The following is a 26,607-nucleotide window of genomic DNA, read 5'->3' on the forward strand; positions in this document are numbered from 1 at the left end:
AACTATACTACAAGGCCACAGTAATCAAAACAGCATGGTACTGGTACCAAAACAGAGACATAAACCAATGGAACAGAACAGAGGCCTCAGAAACAACACCACACATCTACAATCATCTGATCTTTGACAAACATGACAAAAACAAGCAATGGGGAAAGGATTCCCTGTTTAATAAATGGTGCTGGGAAAACTGACTGGCAATGTGAAGAAAGCAGAAACTGGACTCCTTCCTGACACCTTACACTAAAATTAACTCCAGATGGATTAAAGATCTAAGCATAAGGCCTAACACCATAAAAACCCTAGAAGAAAACCTAGGCAAAACCATTCAGCACATAGGCATAGGCAAGGACTTCATGACTAAAACACCAAAAGTAATGGCAACAAAAGCCAAAATAGACAAATGGGATCTAATTAAACTCCACAGCTTCCGTACAGCAAAGGGAACAATCATCAGAGTGAACCGGCAACCAACAAAACAGGAAAAAATTTTTGCAATCTACCCATCTGACAAAGGACTAATATGCAGAATCTACAAGGAACTAAAACAGATTTATAAGAAACAAACAAACCCATTCAAAAGTGGGAGAAGGATATGAACAGGCACTTTACAAAAGAAGACATCTATGCTGCAAACAAACGTGAAAAAATGCTCATCATCACTGGTCATTAGAGAAATGCCACATTGAGTTACCATCTCACACCAGTTAGAATGGCGATCATTAAAAAATCTGGAGACAACAGATGCTGGAGAGGATGTGGAGAAATAGGAACACTTTTACACTGTTGGTGGGAGTGCAAATTAGTGCAGCCATTGTGGAAGACAGTATGGCGCTTCCTCAAGGACCTAGAAATTGAAATACCATTTGACCCAGCAATCCCATTACTGGGTATATAGCCAAAGAATTAATTGTTCTATTGTAAAGACACATGCACACGTATGTTCAGGTTGCAGCACTGTTTACAATAGCAAAGACCTGGAACCAACCCAGATGTCCATCAGCGGTAGACTGGATAAAGAAAATGTGGCACATATACACCATGGAATACTATGCAGCCATAAAAAATGATGAGTTCGTGTCCTTCATAGGGATGTGAATCTGGAAACCATCATTCTCAGCAAACTGACACAAGAAGAGAAAACCAAACACCACATGTTATCACTCATAGGTGTGTGTTGAACAAGTAGAACATGTAGACACAGAGAGGGGAGCATCACATACTGCAGTCTGTTGGTGGGGGCTAGGGGAGGGACAGCAGGGGGTGGGGAGGTATAATGAGGGGAGAAATATGAGATATAGATGATGAGGGGATGAAGGCAGCAAACCACCTTGCTATGTATGTACCTATGCAACATTCCTGCATGATCTGCACATGTACCGCAGAACCTAAAGTACAAAAAAAAAAAAGTGCTGTATTAGTTTGTTCTCGCACTATTAATAAAGACATACCTGAGACTGGATAATTTATAAAGGAAAGAGATTTAATTGACTCACAGTTTCACATGACTGAGGAGGCCTCACAATCCTAGTGGAAGATGGAGGAGCAAAGACACGTCTTATGTGGCAGCAGGCAAGAGAGCCTGTGTAGGGGAACTGCCTTTTATAAAACCATCAGATCTTGTGAGACTTATTCACTATCATGAGAACAGCACAGGAAAAACCCACCCCCATGATTCACTTACCTCCCACTGGGTCCTTCTCATTACGTGGGGATTATGGGAGCTACAATTCATGATGAGATTTGGGTGGGGACACAGCCACACTATATCAACTGCTAAATAGCAACGCGATAAAGGAAGTCTACAAAACACGCACACATACACACATACACAAAATCATACTTAAAGGTGAAACACTGAATGCTTTCTACCCAAGATAGGAAAACACAAGGATATTTACTTTTACCACTTACTGGAAGTCTTGTCAGTACAGTCATGGAAGACAGTGTAGATTATTAGCTTATCACCTCATATCCCATTTCCATATTCTCTATCATAGCATCCTTTTTTCCCCTAATAATTATTATATATTCATTAATTTACCTCTGTATTGCCAGTGTTTCTCAGTAAGCTCTTGGAGAGGGGCATCTGGCATAGTATCTGTCATAGAATTATAATAAATATTTAGTGTATTAATACATTTAATGTTTAGGAAACCTTCTTTTCCCTAGTTTTTCCTTCTTGTGGAGAGATGTTTACTAATTTATCCCCAGGGAAGGAAAAGTGAATGATCTCATTGGTGAGTTTAGAAGGAGCTAGACAAGTTTAACTGAGATGGTTCCTTTTCTTTTAGTTGTAGAGAGCACACATTATATTCTCCTCTTCTATGTAATAAATTTTATAGGGAAAGCTCACACTGTAGGGAGGTGCTGCTTATGATTGAGTAGGTAAATCTGTTTGATTCTCCAGTGAAACAGTACTAGCAAGTTTACCTGCCCTGAAACCTGGTATATTTTCTACAATTCAGCTTTGCTAATAATGTGGCTTACATTTTTATCTTCAGCTCCCTGGATTACATGACTGAACTCAAGAAGGAAAAGGGGCAGGAAGTGTTATTTATTGACTCACCTCATTATTTATTACCTAAAATTTAAAATAATATTTTTCAACAAACAGTATTAAATTGCACTAGGCACATTGGCTGTTGTCTGTAATCCTAGCACTTTGGGAGATGAGACAGGAGTATCTCTTGAGGCCAGGATTTCGAGACCAGCTTGGACAATATAGTGAGATCCCATCTTTACAAAAAAAAAAAAAAAAAAAATTAAGTTAGCTGAGTATGGTGATGCATGCCTGTAATGCCTGTAGTCCTAGCTACTTGGGAGGTTGAGGTGGGAAGGTGGGAGAATTGCTCAAGTCCAGGAGTCAGAGGTTGCAGTGAGCTATGATCACACCATTGCACTCCAGCCTGGGCAACAGAGTGGGACCCTAACACACACAGGAAGGAAGTAAGGGAGGGAGGGAGGGAGGATTGCAAACTAGTTTTAAGGAAGGAAGGGAGGGAGGGAAGGAGAATTGCAAACTGGTTTCAAAAAATCACACAAGCTGCAACATACAAATGGCTAGTTAAAATAATTGCTGTGATTCATTGAGGGCTTGCTATGTACTGTGCTCTATCCTAAACACTTTACATGCATTATGTTACTTAATTCTTTAGCAACCCAGTAATATGGTTAATTTTCTCACTTTACTGTACCAAATAGTTACATAGGGTTTATTATGTGCTAGGCATTTTCTATACACCTTACTTATTCTACCCATTTTATAGACTAGGAAACAGGGTTTAAGAGTTTAGCAGTTTGCCTAAGTAGTTGAGCCAGTCTTTGAACTTAGGAAGTCTAAGTTTAGATCCTGTGCTTTTAAACTATTATGTACTACCTCACTAGAAAACAAAGAAATAGAATGCTTTTCTATTCTCATCTTAATTTTATTTTTAAATTTAAAAAATAGCAAGTTTGGACCAAGCGCAGTGGCTCACGCCTGTAATCCCAGCAATTTAGGAGGCTCAGGCAGGTGCATCACCTGAGGTCAAGAGTTCAAGACCAGGCTGGCCAACATGGAGAAACCTTGTCTCTACCAAAAAATACAAAAAAAAAAAAATAGCCTGGAGTGGTGGCGGGTGCCTGTAGTCCCAGCTACTCAGGAGGCTGAGGAGGGAGAATCGCTTGAACCCTGGAGGCAGAGGTTGCAGTGAGCCAAGATTGCGCCACTGGACTCCAGTCTGGGCAACAGAGGGAGACTCTGTCTCAAAAAACAAAAAAGAATAGCAAGTTTGTACTAACAAATCTGTGCAGTGCAACAAAATGTAAAAGTAAAAGTTACCTTATTTACACTCTCAAATTCTACTAACAAAGTCAACAGCCCTTAATGTCTTGATGTATACTATTTAGGACTTTCAAGAAAGGAAAAATTTTTAAATGAGATACTGTTTTTTTCCTAGTAGTGTAGCAGACATTTAAAAACGATTACTGGCTGGGCATGGTTGCTCACGCCTATAATCTCAGCACTTTGAGAGGCCAAGGTGGGTGGATTGCTTGAGGTCAGGAATTTGAGACCAGCCTGGCCAACATGGTGAAACACCGTCTCTAACTGAAAATACAAAAATTAGCTGGGTGTGGTGGCACATGCCTGTAATCCCAGCTACTCTGGAGGCTGAGGCAGGAGAATCACTTGAAACTGGGAGACAGAGGTTTCAGGAGCCCAGATCATGCCACTGTATTTCAGCCTGGGTGACAAAGTGAGACTTTGTCTAAAAAACAAACAACAAAAATAATTACTAATATATATTATTGGCAAATGTGTGGAGATCAAGCACTTAGGTACACTACTGATGGGAATGTAAATTTGTACAGTTTTTCTGGTACATAATTTGACAGCCTATCAGAATTTTGAATGTGTTTATCTTTGATCTATCAGTTGTTTTTCAAGGGGTTTTTTCTAGGAAAAAATTGGATAAATACCGTAAAATTTGTAAGATGTATGCATAAAGGTAAAGATACATACTGTACAGTTTATAATAGCAAGTTTTAAAATTCACCATTTGAACAGTCCTTGACTAATCTGGAGGTGTTTGGTGAATTACAGTATGTTACCATATAGGCAGTTGAATAATGGTAGAATTTTTTCTTTGTGAGATAAATCAGAGTAGACTTAAAATAAAATAAACCTTCTCCTTCAGAAAAATCAATTCCTTTAAATCAGTTTCGTCATTTAAAATCAGTATAAGGTGATGTATGATGGAACTTACTAACATAGCTCCTGATAATAAGTAACGGCTATTATTATTACCATCTCCAGATTTTTTAGTTAACATTTTTTAGTAATCAGAAAAAAAATATTTACACACACACACACACGACCTCAGCTAGGTAGCTTATACCATATCAACTCAAAGGTTTGTTAAAGACCAATTCTTAGATTCAACAAACATAAATTTAGGTGGTCTGGCTCCCTGTGAACTCTGACAACTCCCTAAATTTTAAAAATAACCTTATCTCCAAAATGGAAATCCTAACCAAAGTGCCAAACTCTGAGTGTTTTTTTGAGGCTCGAATGAAATAATGTAAATATGAGTAATTTGAAAAAGTGCTTTACAAACACATTTAGTGTAAGAGCTGGTTTTAAGCATATTGCTTTGCTAGATTGTCTATTGCCTAACATAATGCCTGGAATCTAATGGATTATACATTTGTTACTTATGTATTTTTAATTGATAAATTGTTTGCTTTTTTCCTGCATATTCAATGTTTGATTTATTATAATCCTCTGATAGATTTTCAGTTTTTTCACTTTTTGTTATTATAGAAAAATTAACTATTAAAATTGGTTTACATTGTTGCTCTTTCTCTTAATTTAGGAATGGAATATTACTAAACTTTCAATTGAGTATGATTCTGAGCCCTTTGGCAAGGAACGAGATGCAGCTATTAAGAAACTGGCAACTGAAGCTGGAGTAGAAGTCATTGTAAGAATTTCACATACATTATATGACCTGGACAAGTGAGTCTTTTTTTTCTTTTCTTTTCTTTTTTTTTTTTTACTATGGGAAAATGCATATAACATAATATTTATTATCATCTTAAGCATTTTTAAGTATATAGTTTGGTGGTGTATTAACTACATAGAAAAGTTTTTAACTGAGGTTTATGAAGTAGAATTCATAGAGTTATGGGAGAATTAAGTGAATATATGTCAAATCCTTAGCATTTTATTTCGCTGCTACTGACCCAATGACAGGTATCAGCATTTCCATTTCAAAACTGTTATGGATTAAGACTATTACAAAATTTTCCTAGACTACTCTTAACTCAGCCTCCTGTGGTCTTGCCTTTCTGGGCTCTTAGCATTATCAATTTATAGTTATATTATTCATAGTTATAAATTGCCTTGACATTTTGTATGCTTGTTTAATGTTATCTTATTTTCATATATATCAATCTATCTGTCTGGATTTTAAATACAGATGCAAGTTGGATGTAATATAATGTGCATAGCTGTAGTCCTCTGAACAATCACGTAATAGGATGTTTCTCAAAGTGTATTTCTTGGAACACCAATCCTGGCTGATGCTTTGTCCCACAGAAATTCTGTGGTTAAACTTAAATTTAGGGAGTATTATATGCTTGAGTCTTAGAGGTCGATAAAACTTGTTAACTTATTAAAACTTTTAGCATGCCATTTCCTTTTAAGTACTGAAATCTTGTAATTTATATACCTTTTAAATCATTTTACTTTTTTAGTAATTTATATATTTTATCTAGTAAAACAAATTCTGTAACATGACAAAGTAGTTGATTTGATTTCACATTTTAAGTGTATCAAAAAATCATGATTTGATTCAGACAAAGGTCTTACTTGATACTAAGCTAGAATTCATGTATCTTTTAGTAATAGCCTTGCCTTCTAGCTCACCAATTTGCTTAACTTTAGGGAGCTCATAGGAAGGAGGTGGCAAAACAGGATAAAAGCAGTTGCTTCTAAGTGGGAGATTCAGTGTTATGCATAAAATTAGTGTTTATTGGATTGAATGCAAATATTTACTATATGTAATCTATCATATTAAAATGTAACATATAGAAAGTGTTTTGTCCTAAGATTTTCATTTTGCTGCTATTGTTTAATTACCAATATCCTCAGTAGTAGTATTGTAGTACATTACATTATCAGTTTATTCATAGGGTTGCAATGAATTTGTAGCAAAATTCATGTAATGATTTTGTAGCAAAATTACAAATTCATGTAATGATTTTGTAGCAAAATTCATTGCAACCCTGTGAATAAACTCAAAATACACAAAGCAAAATTTACTTAAAGCAAGCAGGATAGCTTTTATGGTGATTGCTTTCTGTATTACTTTCTGTACGTATCTGTAGTTGATACATAACTATGTATGGTATAATGAAAAATACAATAAAATACACTAAGAAAACCTTGGTTTGCCATTTATCAGTTATATGACCTTGACTAGATTACTTAACCCTCCTGGTAGGCCTGTTTCCACTTCTATAAAATGATGGTCCCCAAAACCTAAAATGCAATTTAAAAAAAATAAAAAAATATTTTTAAAGAAATGATGGAATTGGATTTCACCTGTCATTTTTTATTAAGGCCAAATGCTAAGCAAATGGCCATAGTGAAAAAGAGTAGTTATTCCAAAATAGTGTTTAAACTTAATCTAAACTACCATTGGCAAAGCTAGTTGTTGTTGTTGTTGTTTTTTAATTAAGACTTGATTGAGGTAATTAGTGATCAGAAGTAAATGAAAAGGTAAATTTAAATAACTTGAAATTTGGGGGCTTATGTGTTCCAAGTATGTGACATAGATACATATGCTGACATCTCTAATGAAGGCATGAGTACAATGGAAAATAGAAAGTAATTGTTACCACAGTAATATAGAATCCAAATTAATAAAATTTGCTGAAGGAAATAGGGGAATTGTATTAGTCTGTTTTCATGCTGCTGATAAAAACATACTTAAGACTGGGCAATTTACAAAAGAAAGAGGTTTAATGGACTTACAGTTCTACATGGCTGGGAAGGCCTCACAATCACGGTGGAAGGCAAGGAGGAGCCAGTCACGTCTTACATGGATGGCAGCAGGCAAGGAGAGAGCTTGTGCAGGGAAACTCCCCCTTTTAAAATCATCAGATCTTGTGAGACTTACTCACTATAATAAGAACAGCATGGGAAAGACCTGCCCCCATGATTCAGTTACCTCCCACAAGGTCCCTCCCACAACATGTGGGAATTGTAGGAGTTACAATTCAAGATGAGATTTTGATGGGGTCACAGACAAACCGTATCAGGAATGCAGATCCAAGGATACAAAGTAGAAGTTATATAAGATGAACAAGTCTAGAGGTCTAGTGTGCAGAGTGAGGATTTTAATTATTAAAATTGTATTTTATTTGGAATTTTTATCAAGTAGATTTTAGCTGATTTTGTTACACACATACAAAAAAGTAACTATATGAGATTTATAAATACATTAATCTGCTTCACTATAGTAACCATTTTACTGTCTACTTGTATACCATAACGTGCTGTAAACCTCAAATATACACAATTAAATATATTTTTTCTAAATGAGACCTGCTGATTACTCTTTCATATAATTGTCAACCTGGTTTAGTTTTTATTGGTGATTGAGAGATTCTTTGAGCTGGCATAACATGTTTTTCATATGTCTGTGTGTATTAACTTTTTGTTATTGCCTTTAGACTAATTTACCCACTTACTTGTTTTTTCTCTCATAAGTCCTTAATATTCTTTGTCTTAAAGGTTTTGATACTTGCATAGTGTGTATATATTTGATACCTAGAGGATGTCTAGAAGCTAAAGGGAATGATTTTTAAACTCATTAATCATTTTTAACACATTTCTTGGTCATTATAGCAAGTTAACATTCTCCTTGAAGATTTCAGTGGTTAATTTTATTTTCTACTTTTTAAGCCTTTTGGGAGCTTATTAACCAAAACTTATTGTCCTTTTTTATAATAACCTACATTTTACTAACTGTTGCTGTAGGATCATAGAACTCAATGGTGGACAACCGCCTCTAACTTATAAAAGATTCCAGACTCTCATCAGCAAAATGGAACCACTAGAGATACCAGTAGAGACAATTACTTCAGAAGTGATAGAAAAGTGCACAACTCCTCTGTCTGATGACCATGATGAGAAATATGGAGTCCCTTCACTGGAGGAGCTAGGTAAGTATAAACTATAATCAGTGTGAGTCTTAAAAGTTAATAAATCATAAATTACTCAGAAAATTTCCCTTTCAGTTTTGCCATGTGAAGTATTTTGCATTAGGAGAGAAAGAAAGGGTGGGGGAAGAAGAAAGAAATAACTCTTTCTTTAAGAAGTGATATGTTTATTCATCATTTATGCATTCTATAGATATGTAATCTGTTGTTATCACCTTAAGATGTACATCCTAAAAAATTGAAACCATGTCAAACCATATCATATCCTCTATAGGTGAGGACTTTTTTAGACCCTCAGTTCATTTTTATAGTACTCTCTTAATTTTTCTGCAAAGTAATTTATTCTCCCAGTTATGGGGTTAAATAAAAATTATTTTAGTTTCAGAAGAATGATATTTTTTTCTTTTCTTTCTTTTAGGTTTTGATACAGATGGCTTATCCTCTGCAGTGTGGCCAGGCGGAGAAACTGAAGCACTTACTCGTTTGGAAAGGCATTTGGAAAGAAAAGTATGATAATACAGATATAGATAATATAGATTATATAGCTCATATTTCCAAACTGCCATTTAAAAATAATTTTCCTCTCTTTTAAAAATAACAAATAGATTGTTGAAAGGGGAGCATTAAGGGAAATGGTTAAAATAGAATAAACCTAATTGTTTGAAAATTAACTACCATCTCCTCACTTAAATGTTCTTTCTCCTTCTCTTCTAATTATTTCCCCTTTAGCTACTACCACACTACCTCTTCTTTTCTCTCTGCCTAAGCTGGTATCTAATGGCCGTAACTTCAAAACTATCCTAGGATAGAATTCTATTTCACCTTTACCTTTGTGCTAAAGAGGCAGGTTGAAGGCCAGGCATGGAGGATCACACCTGTGATCCCAGCACTTTGGGAGGCTGAGACAGGTGAATCACTTGAGATCAAAAGTTAGAAACCAGCTTGGTGAACATGGCAAAACCCCCATCTTTATTAAAAATACAAAAAATAGCCAGGTGTGGTGGTGTGTGCCTATAATTCCAGCTACTTGGGAGGCTGAGGCATGAGAATTGTTTGAACCCAGGAGGCAGAGTTGCAGTAAGCCAAGATCACACCACAGTACTCCAGCCTGGGTGATGGAGTGAGACTTCATCTCAAAATAAATAAATAAATTTTACAGGCATGGTGGCTCATGCCTGTAATCCCAGCACTTTGGGAGGCCAAGGTGGGTAGATCACTTGAGGTCAGGAGTTTGAGACCAGCCTGGCCAACATGATGAAATCCCATTCCTACTAAAAATACAAAAATTAGCTGGACGTGGTTGTGTCTGCCTGTAGTCCCAGCTACTCAGGAGATTGAGGTAGGAGAATCCTCCACCTGGGAGGTAGAAGTTGCAGTGAGTCAAGATTGCTCCACTGCACTCCAGCCTGAGTGACAGAGCAAGACCCTGTTTAAAAAAAAAAAAAAAGATGTTGAAGGTCCTCTCAGCTTTCTGTTAGAAATTTGAAGGTAATGTATTCATATGCATATGTGTCACACAAGGATGACTGAAACAAAAGAATGCTCACTTTTTTATCCTCTCTTATTTTTTTATTAAAACATGTAATTTGTGGCTAGGATAAGATTTGATTGCCCAAGAACTATGTAACTTTTTTTAAAAAGCCTCCATTCTGAGCATTCTTTTAAAATGAAAAATACAATTAGTTAATGTAATTTTCTCTGTGTGTTTTCAGGCTTGGGTGGCAAACTTTGAAAGACCTCGAATGAATGCGAACTCTCTGCTTGCAAGTCCTACTGGACTTAGTCCTTATCTCCGATTTGGTTGTTTGTCATGTCGACTGTTTTATTTCAAACTAACAGATCTCTACAAAAAGGTATTCTCTAAAATAAGAGTTTGTTGTTTAATACTTTTAAAAAAAAAACATTCCGATAATACTTCTTTGCTTTTTAACCATAGGTAAAGAAGAACAGTTCCCCTCCCCTTTCCCTTTATGGGCAATTGCTATGGCGTGAGTTTTTCTATACAGCAGCAACAAATAATCCACGCTTTGATAAAATGGAAGGAAACCCTATCTGTGTTCAGATTCCTTGGGATAAAAATCCTGAGGCTTTAGCCAAATGGGCAGAAGGCCGGACAGGCTTTCCATGGATTGATGCCATCATGACACAGCTTCGTCAGGAGGGCTGGATTCATCATCTAGCCAGGCATGCAGTTGCTTGCTTCCTGACACGAGGGGACCTGTGGATTAGTTGGGAAGAAGGAATGAAGGTAAGTGTTCTAAGGTTATAGCATGTCTTATTTTGAAGGAATCCTTACCTTAATAAAACAAATCCTAGAAGTTGTCTGTTATACAGATTCATTTACAGTCTAGTTTTTCGGTACATAAAACATTTAATTTCCCAAATACAGGCACACTTTCAGAGAGAAAAATGGTATAATCAGACAAGCAAAAAGGTGAAAACTGGTTAAATTGATTAACCTAAAGTCATTTCAATGGTTAATCCAGCCTAGCCACTAAGAGAACTGTAAAATTTAACACTGGATTTCTTGATAGATATAGGTGATATTTCTGTCACAAAAAGAATTTTCAAGAGTTCCTAGAAATAGTGAGTCAATATTACAAATTTTAAAATATAAATCATTTCAGCTCACTTCAACTTCACAGCTTTTTACTAATACTTCCGTAAAGAGAAGCGTACTACATTTTGTGACATCATTTTGTGGTTATAAGTAATAAGACTTACGTACTTTTTTTTTTTTTTTGAGATGGAGTCTTGCTCTGTTGCGCAGGCTGGTGTGCAGTGGCATGATCTCATCATACTGCAACCTATGCATCCCAGGTTTAAGCAATTCTTCTGCCTCTACCTCTCGAGTAGCTGGGATTACAGGTGCCTGCACTGTGCCCAGCTAATTTTGTATTTTTAGTAAGAGACAGGGTTTTACCCCATTGGCCAGGCTGGTCTCGAACTCCTGACCTCAAATGATTCTCCTGCCTCAGCCTCCTGACGTGCTGGGATCACAGGTGTGAGCCACTGCACCCGGCCATTACATACATTTTTTACCTTTCTGGCTCTGTCATTCATTTTCCCCATCCAAGAACCATTTCTGATCCTATGTGTTTTTTTTTTTAATCTCTTATATTTCCTAGTACACAGTTGTACACAGAGAAGATATATAACATATTTAATGAATATATCTATCAATCATTTAACTCTGTTTTCTTTCTGATGAAGGAATTCAAAATTAAACTGTGTAATGCTAGTATATATTTGTAAGTGAATTCATATTTGAGTATGCTTCCTTTATTTAGGCTAGTGTACTAAGTTAAGTTTTTGTTGGTGATTTATGTAATAGCATTTTTGCTTTCTTGAAAGTGGTTTTCTGCTTTTCCTGTATCTACCAGTAATCCTATCCTTTTAAATCCAAATCCTTTTAAATTAGTGATTTGAATAATTTTTTTAACCTTCCATTCTCCCAATAACACTGCAGAGGTTGGAAAAGTAAATTCTATTCAGAAGCATACTATATTACCAATACGTTTCTTTCCCTGGAAGAGCTCATTATAGAATAGAACATAGACAGAAGCTAACTTTGGAATGTTTAATTTTACAATTCTGTGCTGGATTTTCTTTGCTTTGACTTTGGATCTACTGTAACCTTGGAAATGCTTGCTTTGCAAATTATGTGTGTGCAAACTAATTGTTTACTGTTACTTCTGAAGGTATTTGAAGAATTATTGCTTGATGCAGATTGGAGCATAAATGCTGGAAGTTGGATGTGGCTGTCTTGTAGTTCCTTTTTTCAACAGTTTTTTCACTGCTATTGCCCTGTTGGTTTTGGTAGGAGAACAGATCCTAATGGAGACTACATCAGGTAAATCAAGGGTGATTACTGCTCAGTTTGGAATAGCTAATTCAAGAAGAGCTTTGCATGTTTAATCAACACTTAAAGTATTCCCCACTCATGATGGGCAGCAGAGATGAGACGGGCAAACAGACCATTTAAATGGTATTGATTTTATTTTGGTCTCTCATAGCTAGTAGTCATTATAGTTTACTTAGAGTGCATTTTATTAATCTTTCTTCTTTCTCCCAAAAGGCGTTATTTGCCTGTCCTAAGAGGCTTCCCTGCAAAATATATCTATGATCCCTGGAATGCACCAGAAGGTATCCAAAAGGTAGCCAAATGTTTGATAGGAGTTAATTATCCTAAACCAATGGTGAACCATGCTGAGGCAAGCCGTTTGAATATTGAAAGGATGAAACAGATCTATCAGCAGCTTTCACGATATAGAGGACTAGGTATGTTAGGAACTGTCTTTGTTTCTTTGGCAGCTGTTTATATGCCTATCTCTGAATTTGATCTTGATCATAAATAATTTAAAAGAAAATTTTTTTGTCCTTTAGGTCTTCTAGCGTCAGTACCTTCTAATCCTAATGGGAATGGAGGCTTCATGGGATATTCTGCAGAAAATATCCCAGGTTGTACCAGCAGTGGAAGTAAGTGAAAAGGAAATTTCTGCACTTGGTAACATAAAGAGGTTATTAAACAAATATATTTGTTATTGGTTCTTGCTAACATATTTTATAAAAACCTATCTTTGAAATTAGCTTAAGAGATTCTTTGTACACATGCATACATGTGCACCCATGTACATCTCTTCACTCCATTGATGGCATTTTAGAGATGGAAGCATCATTACGTGTAATAAATATTGGGTCAAGTTAAAGCTCTTGCAAACTGAGGAGAGCAATTTTAAGAATAAAATGAAACTCAAATGTCGTATTTTCAGAATGCTTATTATTTTATATTCTTTAGATCTACAGCAAGTATAAGATAATTAGTTAAAAAGGTCAGTGGCCCTGTGAACATGGCCAAAAGATTTATTGTACACATGCATAGAGCCCTCTAGTCTTTTTGCACATGAGATTTTTCTTATAAAGTCTGGTTTGTAGTATTTTTCTGTATGATATGAATTTAGTGACCATGTAAAGTGATATTAATAATTTCAGGAAGTCAGTATGTATTAGAAATTTGAATCATCATGTCAGTTTTTTTGGCTTTGACCAAAAATAACATGAAGCCCAGTAATTTGATTAAAAAATAGGACAGCATCAGCAAGAATGAAAATTATTAAAAAGTCAAACGACAGATGCTGGCGAGGATGCAGAGAAAAAGAAAGGTTTTTACACTTTTGATGGAAATGTAAATTAGTTCAATCATTGTGGAAGACAGTGTGATGATTCCTCAAAGATCTAGAAGCAGAAATACCATTTGACCCAGCAATCCCATTACTGGTTATATACCCAAAAGAATATAAATCATTCTATTATAAATATATATGTACATGTATGTTCATTCCAGCACTATTCACAATAGCAAAGACATGGAATCAACCCAAATGCTAATTGATGATAGACTAAATAAAGAAAATGTGGTACATATACACCAAGGAATACAAGGAAGCCATAAAAAGGAATAAGATCATGTTCTTTGCAGAGACATGGATGGAGCTTGTAGCCATTATCCTCAACAAACTAATGCAGGAACAGAAAACAACCAAACACCTCATGTTCTCACTTATAAGTGGAAGCAGAATGATGAGAACACATGGATACATGTGGAGAACAACACACACTGGGGCCTGTTGTGGGAGCAGGTGCAGGGAGAGCGTTAGGACGAATAGCTAATGCATGCTGGTCTTGATACCTAGGTGATGGGTTGATCTATGCAGCAAACCACCATGGCACATGTTTACCTATTTAACAAACCTGCACATTCAGCACATGTACCCTGGAACTTAAAAATTAAAGGGAAAAAAAAGAAAAAAGAAATCTGTACATGTGATCAAAAGCATAAAATTATACAAACACATTGTATCAATGTCAATATCTAGTTATATTGTTGTACTGTAGCTTCATAAAATGTAACAAATGGGTTACCAATGTCACAAACAAGATAGGGAAACAAGACCTCTGTGTACTCACTTTACAACTGTCTGTGAATCTATAATTTTCAAAATAAAAAATAAGGATAAAAAAGGTAACATTTGACGAATACTTTTTTTTAAGTCAGATGTTCTAAGTTGATACTAAGAATAAAACCTTTTAAAAATTGAACCTTTCTGAATTCAGAAATGTCCTGCATCCTCATGAAAACAGCTTGTATTTTATTCTCCAAGAATTAGTTTTGGGAGAAGGAGACAAAAGCACTCACATTTTGACTGCCTACCTTGTGCCCAGTAGATAGTAAGGGATTTTTACCTACTTTCTCACAATAACCTGGGGAGGAGGTAGTAGGATCCTCATTTTATGTTTGAGGAAATAATCCTAGAAAGATAGTAACTCAATCAAGATCCTACAATTAGTAAGTAGTTGAGCTAAGATTCAGATCCAAGTGTGACTAACTCCAAAGCTTGTACTTCTTCCTGCATCACTGGGCCTCCTCTGCAAATGGAATGCCATATGTGTTTACAAGAAAAAATATTTTATTGCTGGAATGTGATCCACCCAGCAGTCAGACAGTTGCAACAGTGGCAGTATACTTGAGAAATATTCCTTCTCAGGATCTCCTACAATTTGAATAAACTTCAACAAGATAATCATTTCAAAAGTTCTTTCAGATATCTTGTTCAGTTCACAGCCTGCCTTGTCAGCCCACACATGAGTGAGAGACAGAAGCTCTGTGAAGCACTGAGGTAACAGGCAGATAGCAAAGGCCTGGGAAATGAGTGCTAGGCTAATGCACAATGATGGCACAAACTGCTTCTTAGGTGACTCAAACCTGTGTCCTTTATTTGGAATTATCATCAAAAGTTAATCATGGTAGCAGGTTAAATTGGGACAATTTTGCTTTACAAACTTATAAATAAAGGGTAGTTTGTTATCTAATAGAAGAATTAATAAATCTTGAAATTATTTTAATCATGTAAATATTTGCCTGTAACATTGGTTGTTACCAGGTTCTTTCTTTGAGGCTTCCAAAAGACATGAGACATGAAAAGCTAAGTAGAACTTAGATCTAATTGGGGGTGTGGAGGGAAAACAAAACCAAATGAAAAAGTGATAAATTGTAAGGTACCGCTTCCATGTGCAGTATGAGAAAAGGGAGAGATTATTAAGAGCTGAAGGGACTAGAGACATTTTCTTGAAAGGTAGTGGATTGAGTAGCATTTGGGTAGTCAGATGAAGGGGGAAAAAAACATTTTAGACCTGGAAATGGGAAATTGTGAAAAGATACTTATGACTTGGGCTATGCTATTAATATTAAACAGTTCTCCCCTCAGGTTTCTACCCCATTTGAAAGGACTTACATGCTTCTAAAGCATATCCTTTTATGCCTTACACTTATCCTGTCTGTACCTTACAAGGCACGTCAAAGGGCAAAATTCTTTGACTTTTCTTAGGTTTTTTAAGTGACTGTGAAACATTCTTAATCTCTGCAACACAAATTGCGTTTTTCTCTGCTCATCTTTGTATTTGTGTGTGTGCACGTGTGCTCAGGAAAGGAATAAATTATACATAGATGTCTTAAAGTACTTTTGTTTTTATAATAAAACAGACCATAATCTGTTTACTGTAGCAATATGTTTTAGTTTTTATTTAACTTTCAGGTTTTTTTCCAATTATAAGATATCAGTTCATCAGTATTATTAGTCATTAGGGAAATGCAGATTAAAATAACTGTGGGATAGTACTTCAGACTCACTTAGGGTGAGCAACTGCCACTAATTGCTTGAGATTGAAGGGTTTCCTGGGACATGGAATTTTCAGTGCTATTACCTGGAAATTCCCAGTCAAAGTGGGGTAAGTTGGTCTACTTAAACCCACTAGAGGGGCTAAAATAAAGACAATACCGGTGTTGTGGAGGATGTGTTAAAACTGGAACCTTCCTGCATTGATGAGAGGTAGGGTATCAAATGGTACTGTCACCTTGGAAAGCAGTTTGGTGGTTTCATAAAAAGCTACACACAAATTTACTGTACAGCCCAGAAATTCCATTAAGTATCTATCCAAAAGAAATGAAAACATATATCCACACAAAGACTTATAAATGTTCATAGCAACTTTACTTATAATAGTCAAAATGTATTGTATCCATACAATGGAATGTTATTCCTGAAAAGGAACGAAATACTGATACATGTTACATGGATAAACCTCAATAAGTTAAAGAAGCCAGATAGAAAATACCACATACTGCATGATACTATTTGTTTTCTTTTTCTTGCTTTCTTAAAATGTAACTTTTAAGTTCAAGGGTACATGTGCAGGTTTGTTATATAAGTAAACTTGTGTCATGAAGGTTTGTTATACAGATTATTTTGTCACCTAGATACTAAACCTAGTTATTTATTTTTCCTGATCCTCTCCCTCCTCCCAACCTCCAAAAGGCCCCAGTGTCTGTTGTTCCCCTCTGTGTGTCCATGTGTTCTCCTCATTTAGCTCCCACTTATAAGTGAGAACATGAGGTACTTGGTTTTCTGTTCCTACATTAGTTTGCTAAGGATAATGGCCTCCAGCTTCGTCCATGTTCCTGCAAAGGCCATGATCTTATTCCTTTTTATGGCTGCATAGTATTCCATGGTGTATATGTACCACATTTTTTTAATTCAGTCTACTATTGATGAGCATGTAGGTTGATTCCATGTTTTTGCTATTGTGAATAGTGCTGCAGTGAACATACATGTGTGTGTATCTTTATAATAGAATGACTTATATTCCTTTGGGTATATACCCCCCATCTAACCAGGCCCTGATGTAGGGGCCCTCTGCTCAGGCTGCCCCCTTGGGCTCTCGCAGCCCTTATTCAGGTAGTCTCCTTTCTGGTTTGTTCTCCGTGGGGCAGTTGGTGGGGGCTGGGGGCAGAAGCTGGCAGAAGTTACACTGGGTAGGGAAGGGGGCAGAGGGAACTTTTAGAGCCAGCAGGCCCCACTGTATTATGTATATATTTTTCAAGGTCTCTTTTTCTAACTGAAAAGTTAAGGGCTTGATTCCTAGCCCCGTTCTGCGGGGCACTGGGTGATACTCAGTTCCATGGGATTGCTGGGTCAAATGGCATGTCTGTTTTTAGGTCTTTGAGAAATCAACACACTGTCTTCCACAATGGTTGAACTAATTTATAGTCCTACCAACAGTGTATAAGTGTTCCTTTTTCTCAGCATCCTTGTCAGCATCTGTTAATTTTTTACTTTTTCATGGTAGCCATTCTGACTGGTGTGAGATTTTGATTTGCATTTCTATAATGATCAGTGAAGTTGAGCTTTTTCATAGGCTTCTTGGCTACATATATGTCTTCTTTTGAAAAGTGTTTATGTCCTTTGCCCACATTTTTATGAGGTTGTTTGTTTTTTTTTCTTGTAAATTTAAGTTCCTTATAGATGTTGGACATTAGATTTTTGTCAGATGCATAGTTTGCAAAAATTTTCTCCCATTCTGTAGGTTGTCTGTTTATTGATAGTTTCCTTTGCTGTGCAGAAGCTCTTTAGTTGAATTAGATCCCACTTTTCAACTTTTGCTTCTGTTATAATGGCTTTTGGTGTCTTTGTCATGAAATCTTTGCCCATTCCTATGTCCACAATGGTATTGCCTGGGTTGTCTTCCAGGATTTTTATAATCTTAGCTTTACATTTAAGTCTTTAATCCATCTTTTTATTTTTGTTTATGGTATAAGAGGGGGTCCTGTTTCAATCTGCTGCATATGGCTAACCAGTTAGCCCAACATCACTTATTGAATAGAGAATCTTTTCCCCATTGCTTGTTTTTGTCAGGTTTTTCAAAGATCAGATAGTTGCACACTTATTTATGGGTTCTATATTCTGTTCCATTGGTCTGTGTGTCTGTTCTTGTACCGGTGCCATGCTGTTTTGATTGAAGTATAGTTTGAAGTCAGGTAACATGATGCCTCCAGCTTTGTTATTTTTGCTTAGGATTGCCTTGGCTATTTGGGCTCTGTTTTTGTTCTGTATAAATTTTAAAATAGTTTTTTATAGTTCTGTGAAGAGTGTCAGTGGTAGTTTAATAGGAGTAGCACTGAATCTATACATTGCTTTGGGCAGTATGGCCATTTTAACGATATTGATTCTTCCTATCCATGAGCATGGAATGTTTTTTCCATTTATTTGTATCATCTCTGATTTCTTTGAGCAGTGTTTTGTAGGTTTTGTAGCAATCTTTCACTTCCCTGGTTAGCTGTATTCCTAGATATTTTATTCTTTTTATGGCAATTGTGGATGGGATTGTTTTCTTGATTTGGCTCTTGGCTTGACTGTTGTATAAGAATGTTAGTGATTTTTGCACACTGATTTTGTTGCATGATTCTATTTATATCCATAAAAGGCAAATCTTTAGAGACAAAGCAGATTAGTGGTTACCTTAAGCTTACAGTAGAATTGGGGAATGAACATAAATTGGCATGAGGGATCTTTTGGAGGTGATATAAATGTTCTAAACCTGGATCATGGTGATGGTTGCACAACTCTGTAAGTTAACTTTAAAAACTAATGGAATTATACCTTAAAACAGATGAATATTATGATATATAAAACAGGTGATTTTATGACACTTTGAAGCTGCTTTTAAAAACTATTCACTAAAGAGCATTTAGAGGCCAGGTGTGGTGGCTCACACCTGTAATCTCAGCACTTTGGGAGGCCGAGGCGAGCAGATCACAAGGTCAAGAGATCGAGATCATCCAGGCTAACATGGTGAAACCCTGTCTCTACTAAAAATACAAAAGTTAGCTAGGCGTGGTGGTGGGCACCTGTAATCCCAGCTATTTGGGAGGCTGAGGCATGAGAATCACTTGAACCTGGGAGGCAGAGGTTAGTGAGCTGAGATTGTGCTGCTGCACTCCAGCCTGGGTAACAGAAAGAGAATCCATCTCAAAAAAAAAAAAAAAAGAATGTAGAAAGCTTCAAGAAAATAGAAAAGAGAAATCACAAAAATCACCCACAATTCTATCCAATAGAGACAATCACTATTAAAATTTTGATGTTGCCAGGTGCTTACCTCTGTAATCCCAGCACTTTGGGAGGCTGAGGTGGGCGGATTGCTTAAACCCAGGAGTTCCAGACCAGCCTGGGCAACATGGTGAGACATTGTCACTACACAAGTAAATAAATAAATAAATAACTGGATGTGGTGGTTCATGCCTGGAATCCTGTTTACTTGGGAGGCTGAGGCAGGAAGATTGCTTGAGCCAGGGAGATCAAGGCTGCAATGAGCTGTGATCGCACCATTGCATTCCAGCCTTGGTGACAAAGGGAGACCTGTTTCAAACAAACAAGAAATTGGTATTGTTTCTTTCAATATCTTTTTATTCAATTTCCTCCCCCCTACAGTAATTTTTAAGACAGAATTTTATAAGTGAAAAATCAAAACTTTTTTTTAATTTTTGTGGGTACATAGGTATATCTATTTATGGGGTACATGAGATATTTTGGTACAGGCATGAAATGCATTAATAATCACATCCTAGAAAATTGGGTATCCATCCCCTCAAACATTTAGCTTTTGTGTTACAATTATACTCTTAATTTAAAATGTACAGCTAAATTATTATTGACTATAGTCCCCCTGTTGTGCTATCAAATACTAGATCTTACTCATTCTTTCTATTTTTTCAATCCATTAACCATCCCTAACTCCTCCTTGCCCCGACTCACTGCCCTTCTCAGCCTCTGGTAACCATCCTTCTTTTCTCTCCATGAGTTTCATTGTTTTGATTTTTAGATTTCACAAATAAGTGAGAACATGCAGTGTTTCTCTTTCTGTACCTGAAATATTTCACTTAACATAATGGCCTCTAGTTTTCATCCACGTTGTTGCAAATGACAGAATGTCATTTTTTTTTATGGCTGAATAGTAATCCATTGTGTATATGTACCACATTTTCTTTATCCATTAGTCTATTGATGGACATTTAAGTTGCGTCTAAATCTTAGCTATTGTGAACAGTGCTGTTACAAATATGGGAGTGTAGATATCTCTTTGATATACAGATTTTCTGTCTTTCGGCTCTACTTTTAGTTTTTTGAGGAACGTTCAACCTTTCTTCATATTGGCTGTACTAATTTACATTCCCACCCACAATATACAAGAGTTTCCTTTTCTCCATATTGTCACCAGCATTTGTTATTGCCTGACTTTTGCATATAAGCCACTTCAAAATGTTTCTTTAAAAAGCTGTTTTTACTCTAAGGTTTCCTTTTTTTTTTTGAGGTGGAGTTTTGCTGTTGTTGCCCAGACTGGAGTACAGTGGTGTGATCTCAGCTCACTGCAGCCTCCACCTCCTGGGTTCAAGAGATTCTCCTGCTTCAGCCTACTGAGTAGCTGGGATTATAGGCATGCACCACCATGCTCCACTAATTTTGTATTTTTAGTAGAGATGGGGTTTCACCGTGTTGGCCAGACTGGTCTCAAACTCCTGATCTCAGGTATTCCGCCTGCATCAGCCTCCCAAAGTGCTGGGATTTACAGGTGTGAGCCACCGTGCCTGGCCTTAAGGTTTCCATTTTGTATACTCTTGGCATTTTGAAATTTAACTGCTCTAATGACCCTGAAGACCTACAAATATGAGGATTTCTGGGTTTTGTGAGTAACATTTCTAGTAACAAATCAATTGATCAGCAAAGCTCTGTTCTGTACTCATTGTCTTTGCACTGTTACTCCCATGAAATTATAATTGACTACATTTTGTAGAGACATAGGCTATCATGGTATTCAAGAATTTAGGGAGTCAGAAGTCAAGATCTTTATCTCTACAGAAATAAAATGCCTGCTTAAGGAAATCCCCAACATATTTATTAAGCTTATTAATTTCTCCCCTCCTCCCAAGTGGTAATCACTCTCCTGATTTCTAATACTATAGTTTTGTTCATTTTTTAACTTTACAGAAATTGAGTCATGTAGTTTGTATTCTTTTTGTGTGTGTGGCTACTTTTGCTCAATATTTTGCTTTGAGATTATTCTCAATTTTTATCTTAGAGAAGAAGGAATAGAATTGATGAACTTGAGAAAATCAAACTAAGATGACTAGTTTATGATTAAAAAACACCTCTGTGAATCTTCCAGTAAAATTGATCTTTCCTTCTTCAGAGTCCCCACCATATCCTGTAAAAACATCCATCCCAGCACCTAATAACACTGCTTTGTACTTTATGATTTTATTTGTCTTCTACTAGACTGTAAACCCCTTAAAGGCAAACCATGTCTCAGTAATATTCACATCTCTAGTTCCTGGATAGACCCCCTAGCATAAAGAGGCACTTAGCAAATGTATAAGATAAAAAGAAATAATAAAATGTATAAGGTATAACTAAATGTGTACTAAGGTATAACTAAACAAGTAATTTAATATGTACTAAGATATAACTAAACAGTACTTTAATATGTAACAAATATAAGGTATAACTAAACAAGTACTTTAAATGTACTTGTTGACTTTTTAGTCTGGTAAAATGTACATGACCTAAAACTTACCATTTTAACCATTTTTAAGTATACAGTTCAGGGGCATTAAGTATATTCAAAACTGTGTGAAGTTTTAAATAGTGTTATACAGTATAGAGTGGCAATAGGTATCATTATTAGAAGAAGCTCTATGGATGGTAAGACCAGGGGTAGCACCATTTAGTGGTAAGTTTCCCATAGTCAAGGTTCTGACTTTGAGCACTGCAAGGCCAAAAACTGAATGTTTTTAGTATAATTAGAGGTGACTATGCTGTGAATGACAGACTAGAAATTTTTAAAAAATAAGAATTAAAATGTCAATAGACAATACTAGTTTATTAATTTATGGTAGAGATATTCCTTTCTAGTGATGCAAGGTGTCATTCCTGATCCAGGACATCTACTTGCCCACTTTTGATACCTAAAGAACTTTATTCTTTACCCAGAGAAAACTGATGAGCATAAAATTAAAATAAAAGTAAGTACACAATCTTGTTCAGCCTGTAAGTTGTTGACCTATCCACCTGCTCATGATAGGTCCAGAATGCTCATATTTTTCCATAATTTGGACACACTGATGAAAATGTTTCCCTAAAACATACTTCTCTGTTCTAGCCAATCTATTCTCCTATAATCATGTTGGTTTTTGGAAGGGTTGATATGATTGCTCAGGCTAGGTAACTGCCACAGAGTCTGTGTCTTCTGCTTGTTGTATGATTTGAATTGTTCAACTCTCATTGGGCAGGCTTATTCCCTTATCCTCAAGGAAATATGTTTGGAGGGGCTCTGAAGGAAAAGTGTGGGAAAAGGGACAAGAGTGAAGGAAGGATGTTTGTCTCACTGTTACCCCTATGTTTTATCTTCATGGTCAAGTTTCAAATTGTCATCTAGTAAAGAAGCATTTTTTAGAAAATGATTATTAGTAATTTTGCCTTTGAACTGTTAATATTTTTCTATGAGCCTAAATTTAAGTTTTCCTGATTTAGGCATGTGCTTTTTGGTTCATAGGAAGATTGAGATTTAGTCTTAAAAGCATATAAATGACCTTAAGTACAGGCACTAAAAGTTGGATTTGTAGTCTTAATAATATATATATCTTGGATTTTATTTAACGTAATTTTGCCATTTTAAATACTAACAGGTTGCTCTCAAGGGAGTGGTATTTTACACTGTGCTCATGGCGACAGTCAGCAGACTCACCCGTTGAAGCAAGGTAAGAATGAAGCATTCGAGCATACTGTTCTTTTTCCTTTTCCTATCTTAAATTTACATTTTTTAAATGTGCAGGAAGAAGCTCCATGAGCACTGGTCTCAGTGGTGGGAAACGTCCTAGTCAGGAAGAGGACACACAGAGTATTGGTCCCAAAGTCCAGAGACAGAGCACTAATTAGGTAAATATTTTAGAGCTTTATTTCTTGCTTTAGTAGAGTATATAACATAAATTAAGATAATTTCAAAAATGGAGCAAATCTCTATTTTCAAACTAGAAAATCATGAGGCATTAATTTTTAAGCAGTTGTTACAGAAACAGTTAATTTTTGGCCAAGAGAGAGAGATGCATCTGTACTGGACAAATTGTTGTGCCACTTTTATAGTCATCTGAATCAATCTCTTTAAATTAAAAATGTTGATGATTTTGTGATCAAGCTTTTTCTTGGACAGTTTTTTCATTTTCTTATTATGTAACTGAGTCTAAAACAAAGTGGCCTCTTTATTTTAGTGACATTAATATAAGTTTTTTATGAACTTTCCCCAAATCATTGCCTCTTAAATGTTTATAAATTTCTTTTATCTGTTGTGATACTTCTAAAATCTAAATTATTTCCAATTTGGAAATAGTTTAAAATTTCCTAAATGCTGGCCCTAAGTATCAGAAAGCTTTGCCTGCATTCAATTTAATTGGATTTGGGATGCCATTTTGTGATTTAAATTAATATGAAAAGTATTTATACGGTGCATTTGCCAGTTTTTAAAAACGTTTTGTTTCTTCAATTATCTTACACTATTTACATTTTTTATTGCTTAGTTTTTTATGCCAACCTAATTAGACTATAAATATCTTGAAGATAAAATCAGTAAACACTCATCACATTTTTGTCATTGAATTCTTTGCAATCAAGCTTTACCTAGTTTTTTTTTCCCCCCTTAAATCACAGAAAACATTCAGGAGGAATACTGTTGCAGCTGAAATTGGTGGGGAGTTCAATACTTTTCAATTAAGTTATTTAAAAATATTCTTCATTGATGGAAAGCAGTTACATACCGAAATATGTTGTTTCAAATGACATTTCTGTGGTTTTTAACTTTTTAATGAATTTCACAGAGGACAAATGGTAATTTGTATATAAAGAACTTGGCAAGATAATTTGCTTAATGTAAATATAAATAGTCACAATTAGTATAGAACCATCAGTATATTTTTGATAATTTTTCAAGTATGGTAAAAGTTAAAATGACAAATTGATATTCTGATATAAAACTCAAAGTTTTGACAGTTAGTGGTAAAAAAGGAGGTTTTTAGACTTTCTTAAAAGACTTTGCTAAAATTTTAGGACAGAATTTTCTTGATGTTGTTTGATCTAACTTTGCACTCTTTGATAATAATGTTTTAGATAATGTGCATAATCAAAATTGGTATTGTAGCCTCTCACAGACAGTATGTTTTCAACTTTCATGTAAACCTTTGACCCAAACTTGTAGAAGTTTGTGTTAAGTGTTAATTTATGTGTTAAATTCTCTTTGTCTCTGTTTCTTTGTTATTACTAAAATGACCTTGTTATTAAAGTATGTGCAAATATGAAATCTTGTGTATGTGGTGGTTTTTTTTTTTTCTTTTTGGTAAGGCAGAAAGCATTGCTGTGTGATATATGATTACAAATTACAAAGAGATTCTATAAACCACATCACCATTTTGAATGAAGGAACAACTACCATATGTTTAGTTAAACAGTATTTTTCAAAATTATATGCAAGAAAGATGTAAAACCAAAGAGATTTTTTTCAAGTAATGTCATTTGTAACCATAAATCAGACAGTATGGGCTGGCAATCAATAGAGTGAGCTCTAGAGTCAAATGTCCAGTTCTGCCATTCATTAGCTTTGAGATCTTGAGCAAGTTTAACCTTCTGTGCCTTCTTTCTTCTCATCTATAAAATGGGGGTAAAGGTAATATCTGCTTTGTAGTTCAGTTCCATGCTTATGAGCTGGCATGTGATAGGGTACTCAGTAAATGTTAGCCACAGGGCTGCCATGCTGTGTCACTCCCTGTTGTGTACAATGCACAGTGTGCATAGCTATATGCCACAGCTCTGGCTGGCTGCCATTATTTTTATTACTATTGTTATTATCCCTTTACTATTCTCTAGTAGGCTAGTTCTCGCCATTCTGAATTACAACCAGTGGCTTTTCATTTTCCCATCATTAGTCATGATAGATAATTAGTATGGTAGTTATGTTTAAAGATAACCAAAGATAAAAAATTGAGTCAAAAATACAGAAACATTAACATTTTAGATGATAAGCAGTTTTTTAAATATCCTGGTTAGTGAATTAACAATGATCAATAAATTCCATTACTGAGGCTGGGTGTGGTGGCTCAAGCCTATAATCCCAGCACTTTCGGAGGCTGAGGTGGGAGGATCACTTAAACCCATGCTTAATCCCAGGAGGTCGAGGCTGCAGTGAGCTGTGATCATGCCACTGTACTCCAGACTGGGTAGATAGAGCAAGACCTCATCTGAGCTGGGTGTAGTGGCTCGTGCCTGTAATCCCAGCACTTTATGGGGTTGAGGCGGGAGGATCATTTAAGGCCAGAGTTTGAGACCAGCCCTGGAGCTTTAGCAAGACCCCATCTCTATTTTTTAAAAAATCAATATAAAAATTTAAAAAATATGTAGTAAAGAAGACCAGGCACGGTGGCTCATGCCTGTAATTCTAGCACTTTGGTAGACTGAAGCAGGATGATCACTTGAGACCTGGAGTTTAAGATTAACCTGAACAACATCTTGGGACCTCATCTCTACAAAAGAAAAAAAAAATGGGCAGGTGTGGTGGTATGCACCTGTGGTCCCAGCTACTTGAGAGGCTGAGGTGGGAGAATGGCTTGATCTGAGGGTTTGAGGCTGCAGTGAACCAGGATTGCACCACTGCACTCTAGCCTGGATGACAGGGTGAGACCTTGTCTCAGTGGTGAGGGGAAAAATCCATTACTGAGAAAAAGAATAAAAATCCTGCGTTTTATCATTCTTTTTTCATCATTGTTAAAGTAATATTTTAATTATTTTTCATCATAACTGTACCTCTCATCCTACTCTTTGGACCTGGTTGTACAGTGCAGAGTTGAGAAATTTATAGACCTAAGATTTACCATCACCGTCCAGGAGCTCAAAGATTCAGTTTTAGTGTGAATAAATAAGCATTTTAGTAAAAGAACACTGTTTCAGCATACGCACTGGTAGACTATTT

General features: G+C 35.9%; 1 protein-coding gene across 3 annotated transcripts in view; it reads left to right on the forward strand.

Annotated features, from left to right (window-relative positions):
- Positions 1–24,945, forward strand: part of CRY1 (cryptochrome circadian regulator 1) — a 135,574-nt gene extending 110,629 nt beyond the window's left edge. For 2 of the 3 annotated variants that reach the window (XM_012469165.3, XM_064379894.1), the window contains exons 3-13: positions 5,358–5,500; positions 8,531–8,715; positions 9,131–9,219; positions 10,425–10,565; positions 10,649–10,960; positions 12,414–12,565; positions 12,791–12,993; positions 13,099–13,191; positions 23,285–23,356; positions 23,431–23,534; positions 24,300–24,945. In XM_012469165.3, the coding sequence (XP_012324588.3) occupies positions 5,358–5,500; positions 8,531–8,715; positions 9,131–9,219; positions 10,425–10,565; positions 10,649–10,960; positions 12,414–12,565; positions 12,791–12,993; positions 13,099–13,191; positions 23,285–23,356; positions 23,431–23,534 (1,494 nt within the window). In that variant the 3' untranslated portion in view covers positions 24,300–24,945. The remainder of the gene's footprint in view (positions 1–5,357; positions 5,501–8,530; positions 8,716–9,130; positions 9,220–10,424; positions 10,566–10,648; positions 10,961–12,413; positions 12,566–12,790; positions 12,994–13,098; positions 13,192–23,284; positions 23,357–23,430; positions 23,535–24,299) is intronic. The other variant, XM_064379893.1, reaches the window with a different exon arrangement.
- Positions 24,946–26,607: the final 1,662 nt, after the last annotated feature.

The sequence above is a fragment of the Aotus nancymaae genome, unplaced genomic scaffold (genome assembly GCF_030222135.1).
Source record: "Aotus nancymaae isolate 86718 unplaced genomic scaffold, 86718_ANA_hifiasm-v0.15.2.pri h1tg000021l, whole genome shotgun sequence".
NCBI classification, from domain to species: Eukaryota; Metazoa; Chordata; class Mammalia; order Primates; family Aotidae; genus Aotus; species Aotus nancymaae.